The 14,978-nt window shown below is 32.1% G+C and overlaps 1 protein-coding gene across 50 annotated transcripts in view; it reads left to right on the top strand.

Moving 5' to 3' along the window:
* The window catches only part of LOC145245847 (transcription factor 12-like), a 290,146-nt gene that overhangs the window by 96,535 nt on the left and 178,633 nt on the right, over positions 1-14,978 (top strand). For all 50 annotated transcript variants that reach the window (XM_080107513.1, XM_080107554.1, XM_080107518.1 and 47 more), the window contains one exon: positions 3,374-3,452. In XM_080107513.1, the coding sequence (XP_079963639.1) occupies positions 3,374-3,452 (79 nt within the window). The remainder of the gene's footprint in view (positions 1-3,373; positions 3,453-14,978) is intronic.

The raw sequence follows: 14,978 nt of genomic DNA, 5'->3' as shown, positions 1-14,978 counted from the left end.
GTAAAATTTATTACAAGAAATGGAAGTAGATAACAATTAAACAACCTGGATGTAAACATGACACAGAAAATAATACACGCTATCATATTGATATATAGATTTTAATTTTTTTGATATTCTTGAAAATTATCTGCTTTGGACATGATACCATGTGAAAATTCTCACCTTGAAAAATACAACAGATGCCTTTATTTAAGCATAAGTTTTAAATTTGGTTGTTAATGGAGCAGTGAGTTGTTTTATTCAGTTGGTGTTACTGTGTGTTTGCTTGTATGTGCATTTCGTAATTCCAAGTAATTAAGCTTACTTAAAAATAAAACAAAAAAAAAAGCAGTTAGGGTTACTGTACTCCAGTCAGCTGTTGCTAATGCTTGTGTTCATACAACTATATATTCAATGCAATATAAAATTAATGTTACATGCCAAGAAATAGTAGTGCTTTTGTTTTTTTTTATTTGAAAAATCTTTTTAATAGATTTTAGAAACTTTTATATATAATATATATTGAAAAATTTTTATGAAATACTTGGGTTTTATTTACCCTCGGCCTTGGAGTATTCTCTTTGCTAAACTAAAGTTTAATAAGAATAATTTGGAATAAGGGAAATGCCCGCTAACACAAATTTGAAAAAAAAAAATCATTATTATAAATGGTAAGAATCCGAGACCTTTTATAATTAACATTACTATAATATGGCTCTAGATTTACATTTTTTTTTCCTTAACATTTGAAACTCTTTGCATGAAACTTTTATGAAAAACTCATCTACCTGAAACCACTATCAATAATTTCCCCCACTCTTTATCTGTGCTACAACAGAAATGTAGATTCCATGAAAAGAGCTTTTCTTAGAACTGCACGCCTGTGGAACTCTATTTCCCTGCTTTCCAGCTATCTACAATATGGTCGTCTTATTGTCAAATGTGAACAAGTTCTTGAGAAACCGTCCCCTTAAGTAATCAAATTTATCAAATTTCCACTACTAACGATTACTACGGAAACTCATTAATCCTTATCCCCGAGTAGCCTCTGGGTCTTCATAAATGGTGACTTCTTTGAAAAAAAAGTTTCACTTGGATAGTTTTCATTTAACAAAAAAAAAAGTGTTACTGTTTGCATTTGTTAAAGCAAGTATTGAATTGATTTGATAACCTGTAGTGAACCCTGTTATGCTTTGTTTCCCTATTAAATTAATGTAGATTAGCAACAACTTTGAATATTGACACAAACACTTTCATAGTAGTAGTTAACGGGACCTGTGGAAATTTCATAGGGGACTCATTCATATGTAATATATTGATGTTGGCATTCTGTAGATGTTCAATGTAAATGAAGACGCGCTGATATTATTGTAGCTTTTTTGTTAAAACTGCAAAAGTATTTAAGCTAGCATGAACGCTTGCCAAAGCCCAGTCGTAAAGTACGCTTAAATATGATATTTTAATTGTTGCAGATTTCGTACAATAGTTCTATCAATTTTTTTTTTTTATATTATAAAGTTGCGATTTCAAAAATAAAATATATATATATATATATATATATATATATATATATATCCATATGACTTGGGTGCATTAGCTTGAATCGGGGGAAAAAAAAAAAAAAAAAAAATCAAAACTTACACACACTAGCCTGGGTGCCCGGCATTGCCTGGGATTTTGGAGGTGTATGTTGAGCAAAAAGAAAAGAAAAAAAGTAGTTGATAGGCAGGCTCAAACCCATACCATGAAGGAGGGAAGGAATATGGGGGGGGGGTAGAAAAAAAGTGATATCTTTGCTGTTGCCAAACCGGAAGTGAACTAATGTTTTAAATTAAGGTTAGTCAATCGAAAAGTGCCCATTTGAGGGTGAAGGAATTAATGTTTTTAGCCAATTTGATATTTGTCGTCCGAAAGGTGGAGCTTCAAAACGATATCAATCTGGTGAGAATCCGTCACCTCTGTTGAAATTTTAGGCAGACATACATACATTTTAAACAGACAGGTGAGATATATATAACTTGAGTTCCTTCAGGATAACCGAAACCAAAACTTACGAAGAATTCTTGGTAAAATTATTTATGACAAGAAATGGAAGTACATAACAAATGAACGACCCGGATGTAAGCATGACACAGAAAAGAACACATGCTATCATATTAATATATAGATCATTCATGGAACAGGATTAAATAATTTTCAAATAATACCATTTTCTTAAAAATATACTTTAGAACCACCATTCTTAACACCACTGATATAGGTAATGTGATTTCATCCTCCTGAAAAACATTTGGTACTGGCAAATGTTATTCTCTATAATAAAGACCCTTCTATATTTCTGTGTCATGTACAAGGTTTGCTAGGAAGGGACACGTAAAGAAAATATAACAGTGAAGTATATTCAAGCAAGTCTTTCCTAATAATTTGTATTATCAGAATCATTATTTTTACAGTGAAATTATTTTTATTTTTTTTATTGCATTTGCATCTCACACAAGGCACAGTGCCACTTTGATGTAGGGGGCTACTATCTGGGGCATAATTTTCAGGGCTACTCTGTTGAGCAGCAAGATGTCTGTTTACATTATACGTGAACTTCTGCATGTCAGTACAGTCCGGGAAGCAGGAACCCTGAAGGGAATTTTAGTGTTTAGCAGTCCTAGGTAAGAAACTATTAGAGTAGAAGGCTTTCTTATATCTAGGGATTTTTACTGTGTAGGGGCGGGATTTCGTTTGTTGGGTGTGTACATTAGGGGGGGGGGCACAAGGACTTGTAGTTTGTCGAAGCACCTACCATTAAAATACTTGTAAAACAGGCAGAGGGATGCAACATCGTTAAGATTGGTTGAAGTGTAGCTTGGGACCTATTAGGTTGGTGACTTTTTTGGATTGGATTCTTTTGGAGACTAGCAGCAGATGCACAGGCCCAAATGTGGCAACAATACTCTATAAATGGGCCTTGTAGAAGTAAAGAATCAATCATTCTAACATAAACAAAAGATCGTCTGGTCATCATTTTAAAATGAAATTCAATAAAATTTTGAAACTGTTGAAAAAAATAATTTTACAGAATTTATTTTATTCTGGGTTTTTTATTTTAAATGATGTAAGGCCATTTTAAAAATATATTCTGAAAGTTATGTTGCAGCGTTTACAAAGGTTAGAAAATGTTTTTAAATGTATATCCTCTTACTCTGTGCTTTTTATATTTGAATATGTAAATATATACATGATATAGACATAAACCAATAGATGTTTTACACACATTTTGGGATGGCATATTGACAAGTGAAATATTTTTTTATGGCATGGGTCAACTATGTATATAATTTTTGCTTTTAATTTCTTTATTTTTTACTTTATTTTTGAATTATATTTATTTTTGTTTTAGAACTGGACAATTTACTCTTGGTGACAGAATGAATATTGGTACAGATAAAGAACTCAGTGATTTACTGGACTTCAGTGCGGTAAGTTTCTCTCGTAATTTATTGATTCCATTTTTTTTCTGGTACTCTTTGGATTGGCTTCTTTGCTTCTTAGTTAATGATTTAGGGGGTAATAACTCTTTCTATTTTTCTTTCCTTTTTGTTTGAGCATTTGAGGTACACGTCTTTGTTAAAAAAAACATAGAGGAATCTTACTGAAAGTAGGAGATAATTGCCCTATTAATAAAATTACAAGATAACTTTATGTATCTATTTTTAATTTACATTTAATTACATTGTTTTTATTAAAATCATTAATTTAATATTAACATAGAATAAAATACTAGTTCAAAATAATTACTTATAAAACCATGAATACTTTTTTTTTTTTTTTTTTTTTTTTTTTTTTTTTTTTTCATATATTTCAATTATTTTAATAGTTAAAAAAAAAAAATTACCTTTTATCTTTTTGGAAGTAACTAAACTGTCAAATAGAAAGTTATTTAAACTGGCTTTAAAATTCTTAGCAAATACTCATTAAGAGTGAAAGCTTTTGAAGCTATTCAAATTGATTAACTTCATAAATAGATTAAACTTAGATTAATTATAGTTTTATAAGCATTTTGTTCAATCAGTAATTTAATAACCAAACAATGTAACAATTAAATAACTTTCAAAATAGCTAAGCAATAGTTTTTAATATCTTAGCTGCCATCAGTACATCTCTTCAATCCTAGCATATTTCACACACACACACACAGCCAGTTTTTTCTTTGTGTCTTTGATTAGTTTTTCTTTTTATTACTACAAGGTACATGAATAACTCATGAAAAGCAAGTATTGGTCTGCATTCTATAAAAATTGTATTTCTCATCAATTCTCATTCTAATCAATATTTTATTTTTGATTAGTCATAAATAAAGGAAGACTGAGAAGCTTTTACCCTTTCATTCTTCTATCACCCACACTGGGAACAAATTTAATGAGACATTTTTTTTTTAGAATTTACATGTAGTAAATCATAATTCAAGCATTTTCATTGGCTATTAATCTCCCTCCTCCTCCTACCTTTTTGATAAATGGCTGACCAAATTTGATTGTAAGACAGGGAGAATGAAGAAAAGGCCTGTCCATATAAACAACAGTAGCTGCTTGTTCTGTTTTTTGTTTTTGAGTGTTACTATTTCTTAATTGCCTTGGTGGCTCAATTGCTTAGCGTGCCATATATACAAATGTCCTGAGTTTAAACCTTATTCAGGGTATAAATGTTTTTACTCTGATTTTGTCCCACAATGAACTTCAACATTTCATACTGCAATATTAAGCAGGTTGGTTTACCATTTTTTTTCTTTGTATAATTTACAGATTAGAGACCACCAGGTATCCATATGATAAATAACAAATGGGCTATTTACCAAATGGTGCCCTACTGCATCCTGGTGTCTTGCACTTATGCGTTTACGTCATATGTGTATCAGTAGAAAATAGTATGCTATCATATGCAATGTACAATTTTGCAAATATTTCGTTTGATGACCTCCTCCCTTAAATCCTCGGCCACATCACATTGACACTAATTTCATTCTGATCACTAAAGTTATTTAGATGATTGACTATTTGATGAGGATATTAGGCGTTCTAACACATGCCATCATGTAAAATAGATGCTAAACAGCATGCGATTATGATGAGATGCTGTGAAGCAAACAATCTACCCAGATATATTAATTGGTACCCTATTTACTGTCGGTATAGCTGGTAAGAGACTAGTACCCTGTTACTGGTGTGGTTCAAGTCATCTGTTCTGTTTAACATTATTTGACTGTGAATAATAAGCATTGGATCTGAATCTCATTTCAGCCTTAGAAATGGAGCTTTTACTTACTGCAAAGCAATTTCTTTGTTTTCTTGCTCTTGGAGTGCAAAGTTGCAACTTAGTCTTATGAAGGAGTATTGCATGTTTAAGGTTGGAGTGGGGATAGCATTGACCTAATGGATACAGCTCTGGTTATGCTGAGTTTAAATCCCATTAGCTCTATTGTTGAATTCCAAATTTAACTGCTATAATCAAGATAGATACTTGTGTTCAGCAAATTGTATGAAAGATATTGTTTTGGCATTAAATAATCAAGAGTTGTTGATGCCGTAAAATGGACAAACCAAACACATCATTTAAGATTCTTTCCAAGGGTGACAGATTAAAATTTTTGTTTTTACATCCCAGTTTTGTTTTATTCTATCGTAATAATTAACTCTAAGAGCTGATTGCTGCCTAAGTAGATTGTTCAGAAGATATTGACTGATTTTCAGAAACAAACATTTTATTAATAAAGCTTGGACAAGGCTCTTCTATAGAGATTTGCTTCATTTTATTTGGGTTTTGTACAACAATCACTTTCGGACATTTATTTGATACTGCCAGCTCTTTTGGTCCGCATTATGATGCTTAGAATTGATACGAAAAATATACATAGTTCTGTTTTCATCTTTTCTTATTTAAAGCTGATGATATAAAATTGCATTCAGCAAGAATTGGAAATTTATTAAAGAGTTAATACAGAAGTTATTTAAGCATGCAAATTACAAAAATAGCAAAGTGAATTTTTTTTTTTTTTTTTTGTATCGTGAAAGTATGATACAAACAAATGAGTTGCTAGTCTTGAGTCGTAAAGACTGAGAGAAACAAATCCCAAATCCACCAATAAGGTTTATTGTGATAAAGGTGCATACAATAAACATTATGAGATTCAAATGTAGGGGACAGCCGTATGTCTACTTATCTTTCCATACTAAGCTCAACCCCATAGTTCACTTTGTGGAGTTGTCTTTATAATTGGTGATAGCTCAATGCTAGGGGTGACAAGTTCTTCCATTACAACAATAAATCTTTGTATTTTCCAAACAACCTACTAAATATAATTGACATGATTTGAGCCCCAGTTTCACTCCTCACCTGATAAAAGAGTAGAAAGATAGCGGGTTGGTTGAATTTAGTCATGTACACCTAGATAGAAGTTTTTGAAGTTAAAACAGTTGTGATTTAAAAATTTTCATGTCATTTTCAAATAGGTACAGCACTCCAACCATCCCTCGTCCACTTTTTGTGATGATAGTCAGGAGCAATTCTTAGTTAAGGAAAATAGATCCACGGTTAACAGAATATATATATATATAATATATATATATATATATTTTGAATTAAAACAATTGTCTCCTTTCTGTGTAAATCTTCCAGCTAACTGTTCAAAAGAAAGTATCCGACTTCTCTCTTTCTCTTTTTAAAAAATAAAGAAGGAAAATAAGATATGACACTTCTTTTTAATATCAGATCATTCCTCTTTGGTTTGTATTTGTAAATTTGGTTCATTTCAGTGGGATTAAAAATAATTGCCACTCATACAAGGACCCATGGCATAACGGATAACATACTAGGTAGTGTTCTAAGTGTCACTAAGTGACAAGTTGAATGATCAATCCTCAATGCAAAGAATATGAAGAATGCAATTGTGAATTACTTGAGACTTCTATGCAGCCATGGTGTACAAAACGAGAACATCCAACCTCTGTGGATTAAAGGGTCATTCAAAATTCCATACAAATTCACAAGTTTGGAAAGGTTTGCAAATTTTTGGCGAGATACACCGAAGGTCAGAGGTTACATAGGCCTAAATGTTGTGAAAATATCACTCAAGATGAGAACAGTAGTCTGAATAATCCAAATAATTCAAATTCGTCACTTTTGGTTTGATGCAAGATTTCCAATTTCTTTGAATCTTTCACAATCAAATCTGTAGTCAACAATTTACAGATTTTAAGTTTTTCTTCTGAAAAACAAAAATGACTTAAGATGCATCCATTTGATAAGCATCTTTTAAAATGCCTTTCAAACTTAAGTGTGATTGACTAAGCTCTTATCAAGACATGTGGACATACATTTGAGTTGAATCTTGAAATTTTATTTTTTTTATCAATTTTGAGAAATTGTGTTGAAAGGGGAGAAAATCACTCCAAAAAATGTTCTTCCTATACATATGGTTTATTGAGAAAAAAAAAAGCCATTGTCTTTTTGAGCAACTGGCACTGATTTTTTTTTTTTTTTTTAAACTTTTTTTTTAAAAAACAAAAGTTAATTCTTTTCTATTATTGATTTCCATAAGCTGTTAAAGCAGATCACTTTTTCACTTTGTCAACTTGTAAAACCATGTAAACACTGTCCTCTCTCTTTCCTGTTTACTTTCAATGTTTGTCTTAGATAGGAAAGAAAGTATAGATTAGTTCTAACAAGAATAGTTTTTTTTTTCTGCTACAAACAGTCCACGAAAGATGACTGCAAATTAAAAATCTTGATTGCTTTGATTAAATTTTCTTTGTTTCTCTCCCTTTTGTCAAAAATCTCATGAAAATTGAGGTAACTCATTAATATGGGAAATGAGGTATTTAGCTTTTTTTTTTTTTTATCTATTCTCCCCTTATATAAGTGCACACACATGTGAGCATATACCCCCTCCCCATTCACACATACTCTTAATTGCTACTGCAAATTTGATGCTGAATTGCTTAAATGCATTTCTCTGAAAACAATACTTAATCATTGGAAGGTGGATATTTCAAAATTAAGGCATCTCACTTTCTCCCTCAATTTGATGTGGTAGTTCTTACTCAATCGATTTTTTTTTTAAAGGTTCCACACTGTCTACTAAGCCCCATCTCCTGTCACATCACCAGTTATATCCCTATGCCAGTTTAGCAAGTAATTCCGCAGAATGTTCCAATGAACACACTTTATGTAAATAGTTCTGACCCTCCTGATTAACAGCAAAATCCTACCTCTTCACTGTAGAGCTCCTTAGATGCCAGAAGATTTTCTGTTATAACTCCTTTCCTCGGACTCCTTGCCTTTGGAATTGCCTCCCTACTTTCTGTTTATGTGACAATACAAATATGTAGAAATTTAGTTGTAATGTGAATAAACATCTTTCCTACCTTGCTTGCTGCTAAGACCACTACCCCTCTTCCTTAAAAAAAAAAAAAAAAAAAATATAACTCTTATCCCAGTAGCTTCTACTTTTTAGTTGGAATGTACCATAAATGTGGTGGTGGGGAGGGCTTTTTTTTTTTTTTTTTTTTTTTTAATGAAGAACTTTCACCTAAAAATAAAGCCAAATGTTTTATCTGAAACAGAACAACTTCAAAAAAGATGTGAAAATGTTAATAAAAAAAAATATAAAAAGTTAAAAACTTGAAAGAGCAAATATAACATTGTGCCATCTTAATGTGTAGGAATAGTGGCCTATTGGACACAGCTCTCGCATTATCTTCCATTTTTTTTTATTTTTTATTTATGACAGGTAGAAAGGGAAATAACTGTACTTTAATTTAAATTGATGTCTTTATGCATTTCAGATTTACATATATTCTTATGTAATAATAGATTATTCTGACTTAATCAAGGATTACCTATGATTTGTGATTTCAAGAAAACTTTTTTGGACAGAACCGAAATGTCCTTTGAAACTGTAGAATTCAAGTTTTTAATATTTTTGAGATGTAAACTGCCTTACATCATAAATCATTTTCTAGTTTTAAAGTTTCACTTTTTTTCTTTCCTTAAATCTGAATAATTTTTTTTCCTTGGGATTTTTATGCAGTTTCATCCATTAAATGTTAAAAATCTTCATCAAATTTATCCACAAACTGTAATGTATACAGCATGAAACAAGTGGTTTTGAGTCGGAAGATTTTTTATTACAAAACTTTTTACTATTTATGATTTAACATGGATTCTTTTGTAATGTTAATTTGGAGTTTGGTAATTCTTTTGTAATGTTAATTTGGAGTTTGGTAATTCTTAAAAATGTCTCTTTAGTATTTTGTCTATTAATACGAAAACCTGATAATGTTCAGGAACCATTGGCATATTTGAATCTATGTAATGCATTTGTATGTTGAGAAACTTTTGATATTAATTCACTTATCTTCACTCTATTTAGACAATCTATGGCAATCTTATTTTTAATTTGTGCCGGTCAGTTACCTGCACAGATCAAGTCTTGCAACCATAAAGGAGAATGGTGAAGACTAGAGCTTAGTAGGTGTTAACTTAAAAAATCTACCAAGCCCAAGTCAATCTCTACCAGGCTCTTGTCTACACGATCCCCCTCTATGTAGTCTGTGAGACTTGGCTTGTGCGTCCAACAGACCTACGCAAACTTGAGGTATTCGACCGTCACTGTCTACGCCACATCCTCCGTGTCCACTAGCAACAGTTTATGCCCAAGAATACAATTCACACGGATGTAAGATTCACTTTCTCCAAAAATCTATCTGTGCCAGATACCTTTGTTGATTTAGCCATGCCCGACAACAACACCCAAATGGCTTCATCCAGGAAGTCATCGATTCAGCACCGCTACTAGGTGGCAAACTGAAAACCTGGCTTGGGATAATGAAGGTGCTGAACTGATTCTTTTCAGCGTCCGTTGTTGGAACCATGAATGGCTTACACTCATAATGGAAGCAATCTTGAATTGCTGTTCCTGGTCTGCCAGTATCAAGTGTGTGGTGAACATGTTGGAAAGCACAAATGGTTCAGGGTGAATGCCATCACCATGAAACTTGTTCTCAATAGAAAACTTGTCAGAAATCCTTGGAAAACTAACCAAAGATATAACTGATGTTAATTCTTATTTAAAGCACGATTGCAGAGTTGGACTAGTAAGAATATTGGCAGTCATTTATTTTTAATCTTTGAAGAAACAACTCTGAATAGTGGGGAAAAGATTTGGTTGCAACTTTACTATAGTGTCGTCTAACCCAATCGTGTATTTTGGAACAAAGGCATTTCAGGGAAAGACAATGTTATGCATTTGTCATGTTGAAATCTGTATAAATTCCAAAATTAAGGAAACATCGTCCAGTAGAACATGTGTTAGAGCTAATTTTCGGGAATAAGAGTGTAGTATTATTGAGAATAAGCAAGATGGCCGACTTGAAAGCAGTTATCTCTCCCTGATTTCAAGCATCTAAAGGGTTAATTTACAATGAAACTACAATTTTGAAAACTTCTGTTAATTATTTTTCTACTGGACCATTTTTCGTAATTTTTGGAATCCTGCAAGTCTGAACTTTATCTTATAACTCTGCGACACTTGTTTAAAGTGAGAAATATTTTATGTAAGTTTGAATTGCAGTCACTCGCAACACGTTATATGACAACACTACCCCCCCCCCCCCATTGATATGTTATGCATGTCCAACAATGTGTCTACTGTCTCGTATGCCATTGTATACTTATCATTTACAATCATCTGATATTAGTCAAGAACTATGTCTGGCTGTAATGGCAGCTAATGGCTTACTTGAAAACTAAATGAGATATATACTTAGCCACAGTCTGTGTCCCAGACAATTATTGAAGCGGTAACCTTCCTAAAGCAATAGTTTTATTTTTGACAGATTTGGCAAGCAATTAAATTCAAATTTTTTTTTGTCATTGGATTTACTACGGTGTCTGTAAGTGCAACTGAACTAAACATACTTATAGAAGACAATGTTGAATCTGCCTTCATCAATGTCGACATTGTCGTTTGTGTGTTTTTGATGTTAATAATCGCACTTTAATTTTTGAAGCGTATTAAAACTCCCAACAGCACAATCATACAGCAAGGCAGATTGGATGTATAATTTCTGCTTTTTGTTTCATTTTACTTCAGTTGAAGTTCTCGGAAAACAAGGGAGGAATTCCTCTGGGGCTAATACTTGATCTCTCTATGAGATACATAGATATTTGAACATTAAAGTTCTCGTTTATATCTCTGAGGTAATAAAGAAGTTAAGAACTTTCCAATTGACCATTCCAAAATCTTATGCCATATATTTTTTTGTGCTGTCTTGGTCTTATTGGGTTCCAGAACAAGAATTAATCTAGTCCAGTGGAGTATCGGGCTTTGTACTATTACTTGAGATAACATCACTTGGAGAAGGTGCACCATTCCTCATAAAAGCCAGTGCTAGTTTTCCGTACCGAGGAGATCTTACTTGGGTCGTGAATACTATGTGATTTTGAATATTTAATTAAGGTTTACTTCTAGGGAAGAGTGTCATGTTGTACACTCGAGGATAGTGTCTACTAGACATGAAAGTTCTCTCCTCTGCATATAAGTAGATCTGTTATGTGAACTCAGTAAAAAAAAATAAAAATTGAATATAAATACAATCGAAAATACATGGAAACAAGCATTAATTCCATTTTAAAATTGAAGTTTATCTATTTGATCTATTATTGCTCAATAGTGTCTGATTGATGCAGACCACAATTAACCTTTTTGAATTCTTAATCTTAATCCAGCCTCATCAAATTCTGTCCCAGATTTCATTGCAGTAAATCATGCTATGTGGTTAAGTGAATGTTTGATATTGAGTGGCAACCAGTAGTTTATTCTGTTTCTATCTTTTTGGGTAACCATTTCTTATTCACATTGTTAGCTTAATCGACTACATCTGCCAACTTAGTCGTTGCCTACACCTGCTTGTTGCTGACTTGATTGGCTCAATATACACCAGTAATGTGAGCTCAATCACATATTGTATGATGGCAAATTTCTGTTTATCAGCCTGTGTTAGTGACCATATCTTTGACTCCTGGAGCAAGGACTCTTGTTGAACATGTTGGACCTACTCTCATTAAATAGAAATTTTCATGCAAATAGTTCTATAAGATTAAAGATTTATTTATTTTTCATAAATAAATGTTATGCAAATTAAATTTTGTTTGGAGAGGGGGTTTAAAAAAAAACAAAAAACGAGGACATGATCTTCTATATGTTCTTAGACTGAATTGAAACAAAAAATAAAATTTACCTCCATCTAGAAGGATTTTTTTTTATTGAGGACAAAAAATAAAAATTGTGTAGTGTCAGAAACGATACTACTACACTTTGCTCCTAGCAAAAAGGCTACTATCTACAAGATTTCATAATTCTTAAAAATCTTTAAATCGATTTAGTTTTATTCTAACTGGTTGGAATTTTTATTTTGTAAGATTTTAAAACTGAGTTGAATTTTTATCACGCTGACATCTCCCATAACTCATGGTGCCTTTAATATTTTTGATTATATAAGACCCCTTATTATTCCCTATTTGAAATAATGGACTCTGCCAGATGCAAAGAATTTCATATTTATTTGCAATTTTTATATTATTTTTGTCGTTGGATTTATTATGGTGCCTGTAAGTGCAGCTGAACTAAATATACTTGTAGCAGACAATATTGAATCTGCCTTCATCAATGTTAAGATTGTCGTTTGTGTATTTTTGACATTAAGTCACAAATTGCTTAACCTTCATTTTTGAAGCACATTAAAACTCTCAGAAGGACAATTATACAGCAAGGTGTGTCGGATGATCTATTTGCTTTTGTTTTAATTTTGAGTTCTTGGAAATCGAGGGGCCACTTTCTGGGACCAACACATGATTTCTTTATTAGATACATAGATATCCGAGTGTTCCATCAAGATTCTGCTTTACACCTCAAACGTTGAGTTAGTAAAAGCAATGAAGAACATTGATTTTCATTTTAACTATTTTATAGTATATATCTTTTTTTTCTTTTTTTTTTTTTACCTCTTGGTCTTACTGGATTCTAGGACAAGAATTCATTTAATCTAGTAGAGTATCAAGTTATGTTAGCTCATGTAACATCACTAGAAGAAGGTTGCATCATTTCTCATGATCTGATGTATAGTCGTGTTGAGGAGATTGCATTTAGGCTCGGTTTCATTAAATAATGCTGCGTTTTTCAAATGAATGTATTTTTCACATCTTTTATTTCTGTTTATGCTTTGATGCTTTCATCACTTCTTCACCTGAGACCATCCAAAATCTTTTATACATATAACGGTATCTTGTCAGATTTTTCATGTTAAACCTAAATAGCAACATATCTGATAAATTTGTATTTAATTTGTACTTGTGATTTCTTTCTTTATTCCTGGAGCATGTTCTTTCCACTAAGATAATTTACTTTAGCTTTTTTTCCAAAAATAACTATACTGTTAAAGATTATTACAAAGCAAACCGTTTCAAGTAATGACTTGAAAGCTCAATGTAAGGGAGATAATTCCTATTTTAACTTGAAGGAAAACAGGAGTTATCTCTTATATTTTGGATTTTTTTCTTTTGCTTTCATTTCCTTGTGATTTGCACATTAATTGTTAAATCAAAGAGTTTAAAATGACATTAGTGAATCCCATTATACTGATTATGCACAGCTAGTCTATATATCTATAAAAGTGAGTTTGTGTGAGAGAGAAAGAGGGAATACTTAACCTACATATTCAGCAGATTTTTGATTTACAGGCTGGAAATTTGGTATATAGGTATTCAGACATGTGGAAAACTTTAATCGATTTTCATCCAGAAAATAAGGCTGATAAAGGGTCAAAATTGAAAAATTGGTTCATCGCATTTTTATCTGTTTGTCAACTGTTTTATGAATGCGCATGCGTGACTGGTTCACATGACAGATTCCTTAGTTTAAGAATAAGTAGGTTTGAAAACGCTTCTTAAAAATCGTGGCAAGCTTGGCCAACGATTGTCGTACTTGACTCGCTGTCTTTAGGTTTTAGTTTTGATCTTGAGCTCAAAATGGAATTTCCTTGGGTGACTTGATTTTCTTTAGAATCTGAAAAACATTTGGGGCATCATTTAGACTGATTTCAATAGAAGGGACCCCTAAAGCTGAATTTCACTTAATAAATATAAAAATAATAATGGACTTGTTGCCATATTCAGTAATACGGCTCGTCATCATGGGGCGTTTTCACTGACATTTCTCTTTTCTTTATAGTCAGCAGATTTCGGGCATTAGATAATCTCAGTTAATTCTTTTTAAACAGTAATTTGTGCTATTTGGATTTACTGGACGATTGTTCTCATCTTGAGTGTCATTTTCACAACGTTTCGGTCAGTATAACCTCTGACCTTATTCAGGTGTATTGTGTCAAACTCGGGAATTTGGGCAGAATTTCGAACAGAACCCTTTATTTTACTGGGGTAGCATGCTCTTGTTCAGTCAGTCATTACTGGATAGAGGTCTTAAGTAATTCACAATTGTATTTTTTGATAGCAGACACTGAATCCCAAATATTATGAATAACCAATCCTCATCTAAAAAATTCAGAAATGAAAGATATTTTGTGGCTTCACCGTTTTTTTTTTTTTTTCACACACATATATAGGTGAATTTGCTTATTGCAGTGCAAATAACCAGTCGTTCTGTTTATCATGTTATGAATTTGATATTCACTAGTCATCTCTAATTTTCAAACTATGTGCCAAAGACACATTTTATGGCAGGGATAAGGCAAGTCTAGGCCACTTCCATCAGGTGTCCGCCACAGAATCCTATTATACATCTTTTATTAAATTCATGAATGAAATAATTAAGCTTGCTATTCTTTTCCGTTTAGTATCGTTTTAATTCTGTTTATCCAAATTATTTCTATCACAGCATTTCCAGTTTTACTTTTAATCTATATATCTATAAAAGTGAATGTGTTTGTGTCTAC

The sequence above is a fragment of the Euprymna scolopes genome, chromosome 23, assembly GCF_053919585.1.
Source record: "Euprymna scolopes isolate OS-2025 chromosome 23, ASM5391958v1, whole genome shotgun sequence".
NCBI classification, from domain to species: domain Eukaryota; kingdom Metazoa; phylum Mollusca; class Cephalopoda; order Sepiida; family Sepiolidae; genus Euprymna; species Euprymna scolopes.
Note: the sequence above shows the minus strand (reverse complement) of the source record. Positions and strands in the feature narration are given on the sequence as shown.